Raw genomic sequence first — 19,172 nt, 5'->3', positions numbered from 1 at the left:
TTTCAAGTACTATATCGGGAAATTTCAAGCAGAAAAGCTGAAAGTCATTCTTGATTATTATGGTAGCACTTTGATGCCCTTCTCATACGGCCAAAATCATGAGTGACCCGCCAATTGTCAAAGCAGGCCACCATTATGTTGCCTTTTGTTTTTTTTAAGGGGGTGGAACAGCTGTTTTCTATGAAATCTTTCCATGGGCATAGTCATAGCCTATAAACCAATGCTGAAGTACCAAAGTCTACTTTGACTATACATATATATATATCTATATATGTGTATATACACACACATATGTGTGTGTATATACACACATATATGTATATTATGCTCTCAAAAGTTAAACTTAATATCAGCTCTATCTAGTAAGTTACTTATCTTCAGTTTGCTGCAAAATCAGATTGTCAAGCAGAGAAACCCTAAAAGCTGCCATAACAGTCAATTAGTCTGTAGTGAATAGGGTCATGTTGGCAACTTACAATCTGTTTCTGATAATACAGCAATTAACCACTACAAATCATCAAAAATCAAACATCTGTCTTATAAGACAGATATGTGGCACAACATATGTCTTATCTTAATTTATTTAATATTCATGTTTGGTGTCCCTGTAATGGGATAATATTGCATTATGTATCAATACCCACCCCATACTTTCTATCCAGATGGAAACTGCCTCTTGGGAGAAACCAGTGTTGTGGAAGTTTTCCACAGCCCCCTATGCACATGGCACAAGGGATCAATGGCTATGACTTCAGTCACAGGTCCTCCATCCAGTGGAGTACACTGTAGAACAAAGTGGTAGACATCTCTCTTCTTTCCCATCATCAAAACACCAGATGAGGACTATCTCTAGGAAGAATGGTTCCATCCATCCAGCAGGGGTTTGTAAATACAAAGAGACCCCCCAAAAGACAGCTTTTACTGGTTTTTCCAGAAGCTAAACATCCACAGCAGGCCTGTGATTTGTTGTCAATACAATTTATATTTCAAGAATATTTTAAAGTGGTTCGTCTGTTATTCTCCAAATTGTTTTAATTGGATGATTCCTGTCTTCACCCTGAAGCGGCCAATTATACTGACAAAAAGGACTTGATGTCCTAACTGCGAAGTTACAAAAGAAGGGTACACTGGCTCCTCTGTGTTACTTTATTCAGATCAAGATACAGTAGTACAGCATCCCAATTTAGAAGAGAATTCAAAACAAAAATAAAAGCGCAGTCTTCGTGATACAGGACAATCAACAATCAAGGTTTATTCAACAACAAAATGAGGAAGGCGGGAGGGGAGAAGAGAGAAGGGAATGGCATAAGGAGTTCAGGGAAAGACAAAAGCTCCTTTTATCAGCACAGACGATACATTTATTCAATCCGCCCATAACCACCCCAGCTCCCACCCCGTAATAAAACATTATGCAGCCTTACGTACACATGCTCCCTGCTCCCCTTCCCACTTTCTTTCAAAGCATGCGCTTGTTCTCCATTGTGTAGAGGTTTTTAAGCAACGATTAAAAGTGATGGCCCTTAACGTTTATTGAAAGGCTTTTAAACCTCCTGTTCAGTGGGGAGGGGAGGGGAGGAGGGAGGGGGCACCCAAGCATGGATTTAAGGAAAAAATTGATCGGCTCTAGAGCGCATGGACTGCTGTGGTTGTGCACTAGCCCCCATAGCTGTAGTCAATTAAGTTGTACGATCCCATTACCGTCAAGACTAATAGTGTCGCTTCCAGAAAACAATGCTGTCTTTTTACACAACATGGCAGACGAAACCGGTTTACCGGCATATTAAAAGAAAACATAGCTGCTTTCTAAAGTCATTGGCACAAAGATTAAGAGTAATGCCGACAATATACTACAGAACATTACGCCCCATCTTTCCACACGTACCAAAAATTACTAATCTGGATGTGGGACAGTTATGAGCAACAATTTACAACTGATCTGGCCCCTCTCCATTACTGACCAACTCAGAGCACAGCAGTCTGGTGGATGAGGAATTACACAGGACATCATTTCTTTAAAACCTTGTAGATTCTAATTCTGTGAAGGATTTCAGAGGCGAGGGGTTTGATTTGGTGACAAAAACAAAAAACATATTTCATAACACCTTGAAAGACCTTTCAATTTCTACTTCTCTGTAGAGCTGCATCTCTGGGAAAAGGGGGCTGTTTCAAGATGAAGCTCAGGGAAAAAAAATTAACAGCTTGTTGCACCATCTGCTGCTAAAAGTTTTCATCTAACACTGGGAGAAAAAGTGCTGCAGCACAAAGAGTTAGCACAGTCCTAGGTAGCTAACAGAGACGTGGTACGGTGTGACGACTGCAGCTCAAGTACAACAGCGGCCAAGGGCGTAAAAAGGGAGGAATGTGAGGGGGGTACTGGTTAGCAATGACTAGCGAGTACAGTAGCACATGCATGCACCACTTATTTCAGTTTCATCAACACTTTGCCTTTGTAGAAGCACCCATTTACAGCAAAGCGAAAGGTTAACAAATAAGCCTATGTGCTATACCTGGACATGGACACCCATTGGACAGTAAAAAAAAGAAAGAAAAAAAAAAGGAATAAAGGGAAAAAGAAACAAAAAATAAAACTGTTGACAGCTTTCTCTATACATTAACCAGTTGATCCTGAACATCAATAAATATCTTGTAAAAGTGTTGCCTTGACTCAGGTGGGTATCTGGTTAACCCATGTCGGGCTGGCCGGTTATGCTAGCGCCAGAACTGTGTACGAAAGAGAAGATAATTGCAATTTTAGTCATTTTTAAATATATTTCAAATATAACTCAATCTGTTAAATGGTTTTAATACCCAGTGATAGGAAAGCTTACCACTAATGGCCTCCTGGGCAAAGTATTTAACATCCATGTCTGTGTCTGAAGCCAGCTTCTCCAGCACTGGCTTCACTTCTGTTTGAAGGGCACTGCAAGGGACAAAGTGAGGACGACATTTATTAGACTCAAAGCTCGTTCTGGATTTCAGACTTTAGTCAGTTTTCCCCCTCCACTGTGCAGAGAAAGCACAGAGTGCTCAAATTCCAGACAACATACTTGCTGTCGAGGATAGGGCCAATCTTCTGAAGGGATTTCGCCACATTGAAGCGGACGTTGGCCACTTGGTCATTGGACATCTTGAGGACCACAGGCAGCATCTGCTTAGTGGTGATCTCCTGGCCACATGCCTTTGACAAAGCCTGAGACAGAATGCAGGAGTTACCAAGATGACAAAATCTACATGTAAGTGATTTATTTTTTAAGAAGCTCATACACTTCTTTCCTAATAGTGACTGCTGCCTTCGTTTACCTCAAGTGAAGAAGGTAGGTGATCCAGATAAGTATACTTGGGTCATATTTTAGTCCAGAGCTTAGCTTGCTCTGTTAAAGTTACTGCATTTATATTAATAAAACAAACCCTTAATTCCTAAACTAGGCTTTTCCCATGTGCAGTGCAATAAAGTGGATCTGCATTATTGAATCTAGCTTCAATACTGTGAGTCTGAAACCTTTAAGGCATAACAGGTATTAAAAGAGTGCCAAAGAAAAGTTATGTTGAGGCGCTTTGTAACAGAAGGCAAAGCTGCCACAACAAAACAGACACCTCACGGTCTAACGATCCACTTCGAGAAAGCACTTGGCGACAGCTGGTAGTATAAGAAAAACAACTAATCTCTGCTTTTTATTAGAGAGACTAGAGTCATTTTAGATGGATCAGTGCAGAAAATAAGCCCCTCAAACAAACTCCAAAGGCCATCATGTGCATATAGAATAAAGATCTGTCGACTCACATTGATGCAGAACAGAGTGGTCATCCTGTGGAGGTAATTGGGATCGTTGGCCATACCCAGCACTTTGGGCACGATGGTGTTCTGGGCCCACTCTGCTCCAAACTTCTCCACGAGCTTCATTAGGTTACAGGTCGCTGCCTCACGGATGGCATACACTAGAAAAAACACACAACAGCATTCTGTGTGAAAGGTCTGCGTGTGCCATGTCTCCCTTTCCAGGTCTCTGTGAATGAGCTTGATGGGCTCTTTCCAAATCTGCTTTGCTTGCTAAAATCCTCCAAGATTACACTCTTCATTTTGCTTGCTGTTTGCAATCCACAATTTTAAAATCTTGCTTGTCATTATAGTAATTTTGCTCCTCATATCTATTTCGTTTGCATGTCCTGAAATAAGACAAACTCTTATTTTTTATTTATTTATTTTATTTATTTATTTTTTTTTACAAACAAGTGTCTAAAGGCCTTTACACAGCAGATATATAAAACCCATGCTTCAAAAAACACTTTTCTGAGTCATCTATTCTTAATGCAGCAGTTTATAGTTTGCAGCATTAATATTTTCAAATGAAGCTCGAAAAAACTCTTGGAGCAAAGCATGACATTCTGTCTGCTGCCTCTTTCTTGTGACAACTGGATGAACCCAGAATCTCAGTTTCTTCCATTTCCTGTTTAGAAACATCAGGACCAGCTCATCACTTCTTGATGTCAACTTAATTTTTGTCCACAGCGCATTTCTGGAGGACAAGTTTTCTGCAAAAACACACATGTGAGGTGTGTAATGGCCTCAACACTTTGCTAACATACTGCTTGTTTTACACCTCTTTAACAGACAGAGTGGCTGTGCTGGGATCACAGTGTGGCCCTGTGCTTACACAGGACACATTCAGGTTCAACAATGAGTGTGGGTCAACACACGCTTCAGGTTATATATATAAACATCCATGTAGTGTGACAAAATATGCCATACACACAGTTGTACCGATTTCAGTGGGAGTGAGTGCGTCTATTGGTGTGTGAGATGGCCGACTTAAAAAGGTGACTGAAATTCTCTCTGGGCACTGGTATAAACTGCAGAGCCCCGAGGCAAACAAGACTCATCATACTGAACCAATTTGGTCAAGGGAACAGCAAGAGCAGTTTGCTTGCGAACATCTTCGAGCTGGACAATAAAAATCAGGGCGATAATTGCACGCACACACAAGCCAGAAAAACACGCCCTCAAAACACATTATTATGTGATGACTAACTTACTATAATTGTATCAATTCTCTTTTGGTTATATCTCATCTGGACAGTCATCCTTTTTAAGGCCAGAGGGTTACTCAGCCAACACATACAGATCATTGTCTTCTTTGTGACAACTTAGATCTTTGTTACTGAAGGAGCCTTCTTTTGATTTATCCATCTCATTACATATTTTAAGTGTGTAGCCAGGAAATGTAAATACAGCTGCCAATCTTGTTATAAATACACCCAAGAGCATTTCTGCAGTTGCATTGTTGGGCAACGGTTATCCTACACTGGTTGTGAAGAGAATCTTCATGTCTCACAATATCCATGAAGATTTGTTTACATGCGTGTCCATCAGTGAAGTCTGCCATACGTTTTAAAGTTACTGTAATGAAAGTACAAAATGTCCCATCTATTGTTTTACCCCTGATTTTACCCCATTGTTAGGATATATGCAGTATCTACATCCATTCAACAAAAATTACAGATTTTATTTATCAGCATTATTTGCTGTAGCAATTATGACGCTACAGCTTTCACCTCAAATAGAATTTAGAGCAATAAAGCGACAAATAGAAGAACTCACTGTTAGAAATTAGACTAATGGTATTTGTATGCTGTGTGACAAAAAAAGAAGAGGAAAATACACAAATAATTTTCTCTGTAATTAAGCCAGTGAGGGAAAGATTCTGGGCTGATTCCTGTGCTCCCGTCTTTCTCTGAAGGGCTTACGTAAGTGTGGCACAGCCCTAACCCTAGCCCCACACACACACACACACACACACACACACACACACACACACACACACACACACACATAGAGAGAAACTCACACCAGCAGCATTCCAATGATGTAACCCAGCTGGCCCTTTGTCCTCAACAGAGAGCGTGTCTCTCTCTAATTGGAAAACTCAATGTCAAAAGAACACTACATACACAGGGAAAACTTAATGCATACCACAAATATTCTAGGTTATAAATACAGTTGGGTGTGTTGCGAAGTTCTAAGGATAAACAGCTCTTTCAGCGTTTGAATAAGGATGATTGTTTCGCAGAACCGTTTAAAACTACCGGGAAGAGAAAGACCCCAGGGCAAACATGCACAGATAAACACACACAGACTCGCTCAGTGACCCAACAGGGATTTTAAAGTCCATTAACAACAGTATAAATCCAAAGCTAGAACTGCAGGCTGTTGTATAGAAAAACAAGGTTAACTGACGTAACAAAGTATGAAAGAGTGGCTGAACTGTTCTATGGGGATGCAAACAGCGAAGGGTGACAGCATCGCGTGGACAGAGTAAAATGCTGCTACAGCTAGGAGGGTCTGAGGGCAGGCTCTCCTGAGAGCAAATTTTCAGAGAAATTCTCTTTACAGGCTTTCTGTGTGTTACATAAAACACAATGTGAATCAATAACAGTGAGAGATAAATACATCAACAAGACATGTTTAAAAAAATATATACTGGAAATAACGGTATACAATTATCCATCAGGATAAAATTATTAGAAGTTTCCAACAGGACCCCGTTTACCTCATTTATGTGTATTTGCTTCAATTTCCAGTCAGTGCAAGTCTTTGTGCCGACAACTGTTTTCACTCAAGGTTCTAGATTCTCTTTTTCTTTGTTTTCTGTTTCACTGAAAATGTGTGCAGCTACTCCCTCAAAGCAGAGTGAATGGAGAAGATGGGTTAAGATAACGTTTCTTAAATTGACTGAAACTTGCTACGTGACTGAATGCAATGAAAGACGAGCCCCTTAACTGTGCAGAAAAACCAATAGAAGAACTGCTGTGATTAACACAACGTAGCAACTCGAGATCACCCAAGATCTGCACAAATGTAGATGACTCCTTCATGTGTCAAAATGGAAATGAGAGGGTCCATATACAGTTCTATTGTGACACAAGATCTGACAACTTCTCAAACACCATTGTACTAGATGATTTAGTTCTTTGCTGATTACAGCTGTACTACGCTACAGATGAAGAGTCTCCAATGGTATGTATAAAACAAAACACCTCCATCTCACCCCTTCTTTACCCTGAAACTTCTTCACTTCCACCCTCTAAGCTTATTAGTCTCTTCTCTCCAACAGTCTCTCTGACCTGGTCATAAAATAGTATCAGACTGGTAAGAGGACCTCTCTAAACTGCGTGCAAAGTTCAGTCAGAGAAATTAAAGAGAGAATCAAAATACAACTGTGTGGATATGTAATGGTGAAAATTCATAAAGGAATAAGCAGTTCCTACTTATGTTTAAAAAAACGAAACAAAAAAAGCTAGTGTATGATGAAGGTATCAGAGTGCTACCGAGCACTGACAGCCAAAGTAAATAAAATGCCATTGGGAAGAGGCGAGAGAATTAGGGGCATTGCCACAGTAAGTGCAACCCTCCTGCAGCGAAAACTAGAAAACGAGGACAATTTTCAGGCTAAGATTTGTATTCATAGGCTAAAGGGGGTGTTGCAAAGAAAGCTGCCCATTTAAGCATCTGTTTAAGCAGCGTCTCATAAGTTCGCCAAGTTGGCAACAATGAGGTGAACTGAAGTGTGAAGATCACTGCTGTGAGTGAGAAGGGTGTCAGGCACCAAAGCTGACTGTATGCATTTACATGTAAATAATATGAACAAATATCCAAATCCCAAAATTGAAAACCAAATACCTCCCCAACAAACAAATATGCAAACAGTCAAATACTCAGCTCCACCTTAAGACCAAACAGATAAAGTATCGTCCTATGACGATGATAGTACATCAAATTGACAAACTTTGAAACCCATAACAGCACCTTACCATGGTCAATAAGCCAGGCCATACAAAGGGTATTGAGCTTCTCATCAAAGAACTCGACTCCCTGCAGGAAAAAGGATAAAATATAATCACAACAATTTCCTGGTTATCTACAGTCAACTCGGGCCTGATAGCATTTTAGCTAATGTTGGTGTTTTTACACATGGTGTTAATTAAGGATGACATTTAAAACATGTTATATGGCTTGCAGCTGTCTTTCCTAGACTCCACGACTCACCAGCTGTCCTGCCAGCAAGGGCATGTACTCTATGATGGCAAGGCGAACCCTCCACTTTGCATCTTCTGCCAACTCCACAATGGCCGGCAGCAGTGACTGAGAGAGCTGTCGTATGCCAATCACCTCGTTCACACAGTCAAGGTTGGAGATGATGTTCAGACGCACCTCAGGGCACTAAAACAGACGAATTACGAGAGATAGGTTAAGGTCATGCCAGCCTACTGTCATCAAATTCTGATTCATTTCAAACCCGATATAATCGAAAATGTAAAACTTCTTAACCTACATATTTTACACTTAAGAAGAAGAAAAAAAGACCAATCACATATTATGTATCCAACTATGCTAACCCCATCAAAAAAGACCAGACTGCCAAGAGGTTATGTCTTACAAATCGGAACCAATGTTTATTATAAAGAGCCTGAAATTAGGGCTTGCGTTTGTTCAGCTTTGAACAGGATATTAACTGGAACAGCAAAAGTACACAGCTAAACTTTTTAAATCAACATACTTTAAACTCCAGAAACCACAAATTGAAGAATGATTTGACACATTCAGTCACACTAACTTAAGCTGAGACAGAGCAGTAGCTGAACAAGTCACAGAAACTATCTGAAATCTGTACAGTGTCTCCCTTTCCTCAGATAAATGTACTTTGATTTGAAATTTGCAAGTCAAAGCTGTCAGTTTAGACATTAATCTAATTAGTCACTTAGTCTTGTGTTTGTGCCGTGAGGAAAATGGGCCGTCTTTAAATAGGACTAGAGGAAGAGAGTTGAGGAACTTAAAGCATAAGCCGTCCAAAACACTGATACACGTTTGTCTCCGACCTGCCAAACTTGTGTCTGATATCAATAATCACTAATGTAATGGGACTATGTATTAATGTGGGAAGATGTGAGTGAGCTATTCTTCAACATGAACCTAACACACTTAGAGGAACAATGTAAATCAATATTCAGGAGCTAAAACACATTAACCTAACACAGAATCAGGACTGCTCTACAATTTGATTCTTGCAGCAGCTTCTTTGAAAAATGATTACAAAAGTAATACTGACAGTTGCAAAAATAACTCTGATGTTAGACACACAACCCTACCTCCTTTAATCAGCAAATATCCACAATTATTCCTTATTACTGAAAATACAATCAGAATGCATCAAGCAGTAACCCATTTGGCTAAGCTGTGTCTGACTTAATTATGCTTTCCTCAAGACAGCAGCCAATCAGTCTTCCAATTGTAAGGTCTCAGTTAGGCTGCCAACTGCATGAATCATCCTCCTACCCAGCCAGGTGGCAGCCAGGTACATCTGGTGGCTGCAGCTAAGTGGCTTTGCTGTCTAAGACATGCTGATCAAAGAAGGCCAAAGAACTTGGTCAAATTGGGCTGCCTTGTAAGCAGCTTTTGTTTACAGTGGTACCAAACTACAACTGTGCCTTGTGGATTTCCAAAGCCAGCTGTCTAATATAAAGAAACCACAATTAAAAATCTGCATTTCCTTTACCTCGTCCTTGAGCTGAGCCAGAAATAGAGGCAGTAAGTGCTCTATTGTGTTGTCCTTGCCCAGGATGGTTGAAAGTCCCATAATGACTGAGGCCAGAGCCGATTTCACATGCTGGTTGGTGTCTGAAACAAGTTCCTAATGGAGGACGGGAAACACAGGAGACAGAGAGATCAGCCCAAACAAATAGTTAACACAAAGTATGTAAATAAACATCAAGACCACTGCAATGGCTCATATTTGCAACGCAGCACACAAGGAGCCTATAATCGACCTGTGTGTAAATACATGGTAAAGTGAACTTAATACTAGTGAGGATTACAGTCATTGCATCTAACAACTGTGCGTGGAAACTTAAAATGTGATGTAGACAGAAACAGAAATGGGTGTACATAAACAAGCAAAGAAATCGCTTGTTATCTAAATGCTCATGTTTACTTGTGTTTTCAAACCAGTATTACATGGAAGCCTCTAATGAACTATAAAACCTTTGAAAAATTATTTTCCCTTCCCAGAACATATATCAGCACACCAGGCATTTCAATCTACCAATAAAATCAACTCTGCAGTGGGAGTGATGGTATGTGTGTGCCAAGTGCCCGTGCTATGACGTTTATTACATTTTTCCAGGGAAGTGTGTTTGTTGCTACCTGGATGGCTTTTCCCACTGCTGTATGTATGTTTACAGGACAAACACAGACTTCTTATGACAGTCATGCAGCTTGCTCTCTTTCAAACACACACCAAAAAAAAAAAAAAAAAAAAAAAAGTACAGTTCCAGGAATTCCACTGTGAGGCTACCTGTATTTCCACTACCCTTACTGACACAATAGTTCGTTACAACACAATAGTGCCACCTGCTGCTTAAAACTTGAACAACACTGGCATGTATAGTCTATAAAACATAACCACAAAACAGGCCTTGACATCAATTTAAAGGAATTCAGAGATTTGCTTCCAAACAGACTAAATAAATAAATGATAACATGGTTTTAAAAAAGTGCGATAAATGAGAAAAACCTGAATTATTTATTACTAGATTAATTTTCTCAATCTCTTATATTCTCTAGAATATAAGAGATATGGATGCCACCTTTTCAACATCATGACTTCATGACAGTGTAACCATTATCTGCCCCAAACACTACATTATAAGATGCAGAGCTCATAATTAGATTCTCCTGCTATTCTTACAGGCTACGGATTAACTGTTAACTATGTCTTTGTCTGAGAAATGGATCTTCCCTGCAAAAACAGCCCGGTGCTCTTATTCAAAATTCTTAGGTTTACACAAACAAACATTTTACTTTTTGTGAAGGTGATGGCAGACTAAGGGTCACCAACCAAATATGTCTGCTCAGTGAACACTTTATACAAAATAGTCTCCTTTTCCCCTCCCTCCACAGGAGACAACTAAGATTCAAGGATTATCCACACTTTAAAAATCTGTCAGCAATGGCATTGGTCAACCCCCCCCCCCCCACCACCAAAATAAATAAACACATATGCATTCAAAAGTGCTTTAAAGGAACAATAAAAATATAAGCTTTTATTTGTTTTTCTTGCTTTACCAGTGAACACAAAACTTTTGTCTTACTGACAAGAAATATCACACTGCAGCTGACAGAAAAGTTTATTTATTTTTACCTTGACGCAAGGCAAGATGTGAGTCATGATGATCTGCTCACGATTGTCCTCTGGAAGGTTCTCGCAGAATTCTGACAAAGGGAAAAATACATCATCAAAATATAGAAAGCAGTGGTCAAGAGGCTGAATCAAGTTCGGCCAGTGCGATTCATTTCAAGAAAATCTCCTACCTTTGACTTTGTTGGCTGCAGCCGCACGGACCTCAGCTTCACAGTCCTTCAGAAGATTCTGGAAAGCTGGGACCAGGTCGTTCTTTGTGATCTCTGGGCCCACTGCTTTCTGGAGCTACATTCAGACAGAAATCAATTAATCTCCATTTACTAAGTAAGCATGTGACACAATTCCCAGTGTCTTCCAGTAAAAAGGTCACTGGAAGATACTGGGAGGTTTTAATGTGGCTAAAAGTTCACATTGTGATATTATGAGCAAACAACCTGACTCAAAATTCTCAACACTGATAGTTAAGAGGTTTCAATGAATATTAAGATGGAAATAAACTTTACGATTTCTATGTATAAAACAGATTTTTTTAATGTACGTGCCATGGCCTGGGTCTATCACCTGGCACCTTATCCTCTTAATTTTGCTGACCCTGTATAGCCGTGTATTGCATGGATGCATGTCAAAGCTGCAGTCTTGCTAAATCTTCGGCTTAACTGGAAACTGACTTTTTAAAATGTACAATACTTAAATCTTTTCTGCTGCTATTTATAATCTGACAGGTAAAACTCAAAATAGCCTCTGAAATAGGGCTGTTCAAGCTAATAAATATTTACTATGCATTTTTCCTTATATCACAACTGTTTTATTGCCAATAAAAACACATGTTTTTTATTTGCTCTAGAACTTACTAAACACATCAAAAACATGGTGTTATTGTAATGAAAATGCAAAGATAAAGCTCCAAATATTACAAATCTTAATTAAAGCCCACTGGTAAAAGATTTTAATTACCTACTAGTAATGTTTGTGGGCTTATTTAAACTTGTGTCACCTTCATAATAAAGCTCAATCGAGTTTTGCAGCTGCATAGATTCTTTTGATCAAAAATGGCTCAATGACCTAGCTGAATGCATGTGATTAGTTGTGCCCACGGCAGCATGGCAACAAAGAACTTTAATTCAGCTCAAGTCTAAGAGAGCCACCTTTAAATCTCTCCATTCTGTTTTTGCTCTTAGTATTTTTTCTGAAAGTTTTAACAGGAAGTTAAGATTTAATCTCAGCTACTTGTTTGAGGATGTTGGGTTTGTTAATCATTATTATTCCAATGACACCTTTGCTCAGTAAATATGCAGCACAAATGTTTGGACAGGGGTGGTTTATTTAATGATGTGATGTCAAACACTTCTTTGAAAGCACTACATGTGTCTAAACTAAGATTACTAACAAGTATCAAAGAAATACAGCAGATTAACATTGAAATGTATGAACCTTTTACTGTTGTTGGTTTTATATCCAGTAAAAGAAAAACAGTCAACTCCGCTTCAGAATTACTCTATATCAAAAAAGTGCCCTATTTAAAGTTGGTTTTAAACAGAATTTCCAAAATGTTAATTCTACATTTAAATCAAAGAAGTTGTTTTTCAGTTTACCTCAGAGAACTTGTCAGCAACCATGTAACGGACCCTCCAGGACTTATCTTCTGCAGCCTGACGTAGGGTTGGCATCACCAGGGTCTCCAGATCCTCCTGAGGCAGCAGAGTGGCAATACTGACACAAGCCTCCACTGCAAGCAGCCGCACTGAGTCCTGATGAAGAAAGATGGGATCAGTTTGGCCTCCCAACAGGCAACGACACCAAGAATTGACTACCCAAAATAAGAACACTGCAGTTCAATGGATTTTTTTTTTTTTTTTGGATGGATGTTCATACCTGCTCATCAGAGGCCAGGGCAGTGAAAAGGGAAATTATGTCACTTTTTACATACTCCAGCTCCAAGACTTTGGCAAATTCCCCCAGTTTGGATGCTGCAGCACGACGCACCATAGGAGTGTCATCTGAGCACAAGGTGCGAAAATGCCTAGAAATAACAACAAACATCAAATGAAACCTTGTTAGAAGACTAAAACAACCACCAAGTGACTCATTACAAGCAAATAAGTTAAGAAAAAAGGATTTGGAGGAATTTAAAAATCTCTCCACTTTTCAAGAAGCCACTTACTGGCGAATCTCAGCCTTGACGGTGCTGGAAACACGAGGATAACAGACGCTAAAGAGGCCACAGGCAGATGTGCGAGAAGTGAACCAGTCACCACTGGCCAACCGCTTCACCAAAGGCTCAAAGTGGACCTCCAGGTCAACTGGAGAGTGCTCCTGAGAGATCTTTCGCAGGGACTCCACAGCTTTGTCTCTGACTACTGTCTCTTCCACTGTAGCTAGGCTCTCCAGAGGAGGCTAAACATCAAGAAGAAATAAGTGGAGATCAACTTAATCCACACTGATGATGGAAAAGCATCACAAATAAACATCTCACAAAAACTCTATATAGCAAATATGATACAATAGGCATTAAGGGGTTACTCACAATGAATCTCTAGATGCTACATAAATACTAACAAATGACTGGCTGCATAGGATTGCTTACAGTCTGAATTTAGAAAATGTACCTTTCAACAAACTGAAAATTTATACATGGTTGTGATAAAACAATTGTATAGAATATGATGTACTGCTAATTCCAAATTTAAAAATCTCTTTACAACAAACAAAGAAAAGTTAGGAAAATCATCAAATCTTAAGAGCTGAAATGTCAGTCGATTACTTTTATTTTTGTCGTCACAAACATGATCATCTTTGATCCTAAGTCCACAGGTCAGTCCTATGGTGAAACTGTTGAGCTGAGGGACTGATGTAATTGTGTCAACAGTTTGTTATTACTAGTCTAAATCCAGTAAATGAACTATGTGTGGGTTAAGATGTGTTTAGATACTACCCTTTGTGTCTTAGTGCAACCTAATATAACCTGACTTTAACATTAGCATTTGGCCCACTCTTGAAAAATACGTTGATGCAAAGTTCATGTGTAGTAAATTGACTTTTACATAAACTAGCTAATTCTAAGGAAATGTCAATACAGATTTAATATAATGGGGAATGCATCTCCTTGCAAGCATGTGTTTACAAAAAAAATCTGAAGCTTGTAGACTTACCAGAAGACAGTGGACATACTCTGGACCTCCCACCAGCATAGTGAAATTGCCAAGCTGTTCAGCCAATGCCAAAAGCACCTCATCTTCATCATAGATGGTGTCTGAGGGTGAGAGAAGGACTGTAAATCTACATGTGGATTACTGGCAGCCTCAGCAACTACAAGGCCCAGTTTTAAGTGCAACACATTCAGCGCTTTAATATAAAACTGCTTTTATTACCTGTGAGGAAAGGGAGGAGTTCAGTTCGGGTCCTCTCTACACCCAGGGCCAGCGCAATAGTGGACAGCTTCTTGATGCTGTTCAGACGCAACTGGAAGAAAAATGGAAAATTAGTGATGATTCAGAAACCCTGAGCCAATAACAAAATAAATAAATAAATACAACCCTATAATTCATACTGTTAACCCAAGAACGCGTATTAGTGTTATCATCTGGTTTAAAATTGCGTCACAAGTTGCTAACTAAAGCGACCCAGCGTTTCAAATTGCTTGCTAGAAGGCAAAGCTTTCCACTGACTGATAGGAATAAATTGCGTGATCAGCCGTGATCTATACCCACTGCGGCCTCAAACGCCCCGCAGTTGTGATTCCTTAGTTGAACGCTCATTCGGCTAGCTTGGCTAGACATTAGCTAGCAGCTAAATGAATGACCTAGTTTGTCAATCTTCGTGATAATATATTAAAATGTACATCTGCGTAAAAACCAACTCAAAGAGCGGTATATTACTGTCGACAACAAACTAGACTAGCCGGGTAGGGTGGGCCCGGCAGAAAATTCCTGATAGGCCCAGACCGAGAACGTTACTTAGCATATTTGCTAGATAGCTAGCTAACAATCTGACGACTAAGAAATTATGCCAAACGCTTTGATCTTTAATATAAAAAAAACAATAATATTAAAATCAGGGTTCCTACCTGAACGTCCTCATTTCGCAGTTCATCAATGAGAACGGCGATAGGATAAAGAGAATCGTCTCCATCAGCTCCTGCCATTTTGGATACTGTTGCAGTTACCGAATGGCGCTGCGGTGCTACACTACGGGGTTTCTGCCAGAAAGCAGCAGCTGCAGGGCCCTCCCCTTCTCGGAGCTTGCTTCTTCTTCTACCTTTGGCGACTTTCAAACCAGCCTAGATGTGTTTTATTGCCACCTACTGGACTGGAGAATATTACAATAAACTAGGGTTTTGTTTATTTTTTAGCTCAATCAGTCTCTCTTTCTTCCCCTTTAAAGACCTCTTTCTTCTTCTTTAAACTGCTTATTTAGGAGGCGGATCACCTGCCTCCATATCACCCTATCCTCAGCATCTCTCATCATTACATCCATGAATCTCTGAGGAATTCCTTATCTGTTCCTGCTTTGCAAAGCCTGTAATTTTTTTTAAAGTCATTCATACAATCACTGGTACAGAAAATACATTAAATATCGCAAAATAAAAAATTTATTTTTGTGTAAATGAAAAAGAACCACGGAAAACAAACTAAAGTATTATTACAATTAATAAAAACAGTATCTCTGGGAATGAATAAGGTTGTACATGTAGTTCAAAATAATCAAGACTGTACAAAAGAATATTAGGGCCACAGAAGGTAGAAAAAAACTAAGGGACAACAAATTTTTTACATTAAAGTGGCAAATTGACACACAAAAGCTATCACCTAACCTAAACGAGTCTGTTATTTTCTTCTGAATGGACCCATTTCATTACAAGGTCTCTTCAAAGTCTGGAAGTTTATAATGTGGTGACTCTGTGCTAAAATCAGCATTTGTTTGTTGCTTAATCCAATTAAAATGTATAATATAAGGTTTAACATAGAAGATTTTGAGGAGTGTTTTGTTGTTTTTTAAATTTATTTTATACCCGTCCCTTCCCTCTTCCTTCAGTGACCCGCTTAAGAATTACTTTTATTTTGAAAATTATAGAACCGGATATTTTCCCGGATATTCTAGTCACAGCAGAACAAAATGGCGTCTCAGCAGCCGCAACCAGGAGGGTCGATGTCTCAGGCCGGATTACAACAACAGTCTGCTTCAATGCAGCAACAACAACAGCAGCAACAACAACAACAACAACAACAGCAACAGCAACAACAACAGCAACTGAGTCAACAGCAAGACTTTGACCCAGTTCAGAGATTTAAGATGCTTATACCGCAGCTAAAGGAGAGCTTACAGGTAAGTGCTGCGCATGTAGCTGGCTGAAGATGCTAACCCTCACATACTGTTCGTTTTGACATTTAACAGCAGTAAAAAACAAAACAAATTTAATTATTTTAGCCTGAAATTTGATACCTTTCCCGAAAGTTTCCCAGTATACATAAAAATATATTTTATAATTCGATACTGTTGCACAGGTGCTTCAAATTTTTGTACAATGACGTTAATCCCGATCTATTGAGGTGGATTTTAGATCCACCAGTGTGGTTCTACTTCAATTAAACTGTGATTTTAGTGAATATGGAAACCGTGAAACTGTACATCCCACCCCTCTTGATGTGTATTTTTATTATTTTTATTGGACTCTTATGACGGAGGTCAAAGGGGACTTTCACATTACCATGGGAACTGCCTGCCTCCCAACATATTTGGCCGGGTCCTGTAAAGTCCTGTGTAAATGTGTAGTTAAACAGCCAATCAGTTCTGGAATTATCTTGACATTTTCCTTTGAATAAAATATATTTAAATCGTTTTGACAGTCATGTAAAACCTAAAAATATACTATCTTCCTGTTCTTTGAAACATTAATATGGATCATTAGTCACTAATTCACTATTATCCAAAATCTGTTGTAGACACTTAGGAAGGAATTCTTCGCCTGGCTCAATATTGATCTGAAACATACTGTGAAGGTGTAGAGTGTGAATAAAATTTACTTTACTTCTTTCCAATGCAGAATGTAATGAGAATCGCCTCCCTGAATTTGGCATATAACACGACAATTGACAACGGCATGTAAGTAGCGTCGTTTGTGGCAACCTCTGATCTGTATGTCTGTGTCAAGCAGCCTTCTGATTTATTTCTATGTGTGTCTTTTTTTTCCTTTTGTTTTAGAAAAACCAGTGACACTTCAGTGACACTTCAGCGCTTTGACAAAAGCCTGGAGGAGTTTTATGCCCTTTGCGATCAACTTGAGCTATGTTTGGTAAGATTCAAACAAACAAATAATCCATCATGGAGTAAAAACAGACATCCAGACACATTTATGTGTTGATTTTTGTGAGTGTTTTGTCATTTCTGTAAGAGATCATAACTGTACCCCTAAAAACTAAATATGACTGTAAACCTTTTTTCTTACAAAACATTACAAATATTTAAATTGGGTGTAAACCAATCTCATTGTGATATGTTTTAATGACTTAAACAGATGAAAAAGAACTTAACTCAAGACTGACTATTAAAAAAAGCATTAAAATTAAAGAAGTTATCAGTCAAATCTAAAAGACCTTTTAGAATGTAACTCCCGCGATAAACGAGGGACCACTGCACTGTATCTACACTTAAGATTTCCTCCACAAACTGAATTTTTTCTTCTTCTCTGTGCAGCGACTAGCATATGAGTGCCTCTCACAGAGCATCGACAGTGCCAAACACTCACCCAACCTGGTCCCAACAGCCACCAAGCCAGACACCGTCCAGACAGAGTCCATGTCATATGCCCAGTACCTTGGCATGATCAAATCTCAGATCTCCTGTGCCAAAGATATCCACAACGCTTTGCTGGAGTGTTCTAAGAAGATTGCAGGAAAGGGACAGCCTCAAGGAATCATATAGATTTGGACTGATGGTTACAGCTCTTTATGCACCAGGTGTTTTGTAAAAGGTGACAGAATTGTAAAATATTTACTTCTCACTTTCATGCTACATTGGCCATGATGATGATTTATGTCAGCAGGTCAAAAGGTCATGTATATTTGGTGGAGCGTGAAGTTGTGTTTTTGCCACCACTTTGTAAATAATTCTGACAGACGTTATGTTGGAAGATGACCAGCAGGTGGCGGCAGAAGCGCAGGTGAAGTCTTTTATAACACGTTTGTATTCGCTAATAAAATCTTTCTACTTACCGGTATGTTTGCTGAAATTTTTCATGTTTCTTAAGGATGTGACTTTCAGATACCGTTCCTCTGCTGCAATTAGCTTTTTTAAGCTTGTCACTTCTTCTTTTGTCTCTCACTTATCCAGTTTCCTAATGTTTTGAAGGACAAGCTGGACCCAATGTAGAAATATGCAAGTTTTCTGCTAATATATCTTTGGGAATCACCTTGTTGGTGAAAAAAATAGTATTTAATGTCAACATATGTTATTGTTGGGATTTTTCATAAATTCAGCTAAAGAAATGTGAATAAATTGTGTTTTTATGACAGGCTGCAAATGAGTGTCTAAAAATAATATTTAAAATTGTTTTGCTCATTTGTCTGTGAAGGCTCAAACATGGTTCATCCCTTGAATATGGTGCCTTTATGCTTGAATAAGTCAGTATTAAGTGGCTTAACAAAAAAGCACTTCTAAAACAATGGTTCAGGCATAAGGACTGGACTGAAAATGACTGAAAAAGCAGCCAATGTACAGAGCTACAGAGTAAAGGTCTGAGCCATTAGAAGCAAAATATAATGAAATGAAAGGTGTTTCAAGACTTTTGCACAGCACTCTATATTTACATACCATCATGCTCTTTTGGCCCTTGTGCTGTGTATTCAGAGGGTGAATGAGGACTTTGTTAACAGGTCAGGTTTCTGCAGCTTCTTCCAATTGTATCTGAAGCTCTGGGATGTATGCAGTCTGATATAGAAACATGTGAGAGGCACGCTTGCAGCTGTGTAACATCTCAGACCAATC

General features: G+C 39.1%; 2 protein-coding genes across 2 annotated transcripts; one reads left to right on the top strand and one right to left on the bottom strand.

The window, feature by feature from the left end:
• Window positions 1-1,132: 1,132 nt before the first annotated feature.
• Window positions 1,133-15,413, bottom strand: ppp2r1bb (protein phosphatase 2, regulatory subunit A, beta b). The gene is made up of 15 exons (XM_026192168.1): window positions 15,256-15,413; window positions 14,561-14,651; window positions 14,342-14,442; window positions 13,354-13,586; window positions 13,065-13,212; window positions 12,785-12,940; window positions 11,363-11,477; window positions 11,193-11,263; window positions 9,549-9,683; window positions 8,042-8,215; window positions 7,807-7,867; window positions 3,782-3,936; window positions 3,048-3,190; window positions 2,829-2,920; window positions 1,133-2,721 (listed from the first exon to the last, which is right to left on the bottom strand). Exons 1-15 carry the CDS (start codon window positions 15,331-15,333, stop codon window positions 2,705-2,707), a joined length of 1,770 nt encoding a protein of 589 aa, XP_026047953.1. The 5' UTR covers window positions 15,334-15,413; the 3' UTR covers window positions 1,133-2,704.
• Window positions 15,414-16,258: 845 nt separating this feature from the next.
• On the top strand, window positions 16,259-18,400 carry med29 (mediator complex subunit 29). The gene is made up of 4 exons (XM_026192414.1): window positions 16,259-16,514; window positions 17,233-17,291; window positions 17,391-17,481; window positions 17,883-18,400. Exons 1-4 carry the CDS (start codon window positions 16,305-16,307, stop codon window positions 18,108-18,110), a joined length of 588 nt encoding a protein of 195 aa, XP_026048199.1. The 5' UTR covers window positions 16,259-16,304; the 3' UTR covers window positions 18,111-18,400.
• The last annotated feature ends 772 nt before the right edge of the window (window positions 18,401-19,172 follow it).

The sequence above is a fragment of the Astatotilapia calliptera genome, chromosome 14 (genome assembly GCF_900246225.1).
Source record: "Astatotilapia calliptera chromosome 14, fAstCal1.2, whole genome shotgun sequence".
In the NCBI taxonomy this organism is placed as follows: Eukaryota; Metazoa; Chordata; class Actinopteri; order Cichliformes; family Cichlidae; genus Astatotilapia; species Astatotilapia calliptera.
Note: the sequence above shows the minus strand (reverse complement) of the source record. Positions and strands in the feature narration are given on the sequence as shown.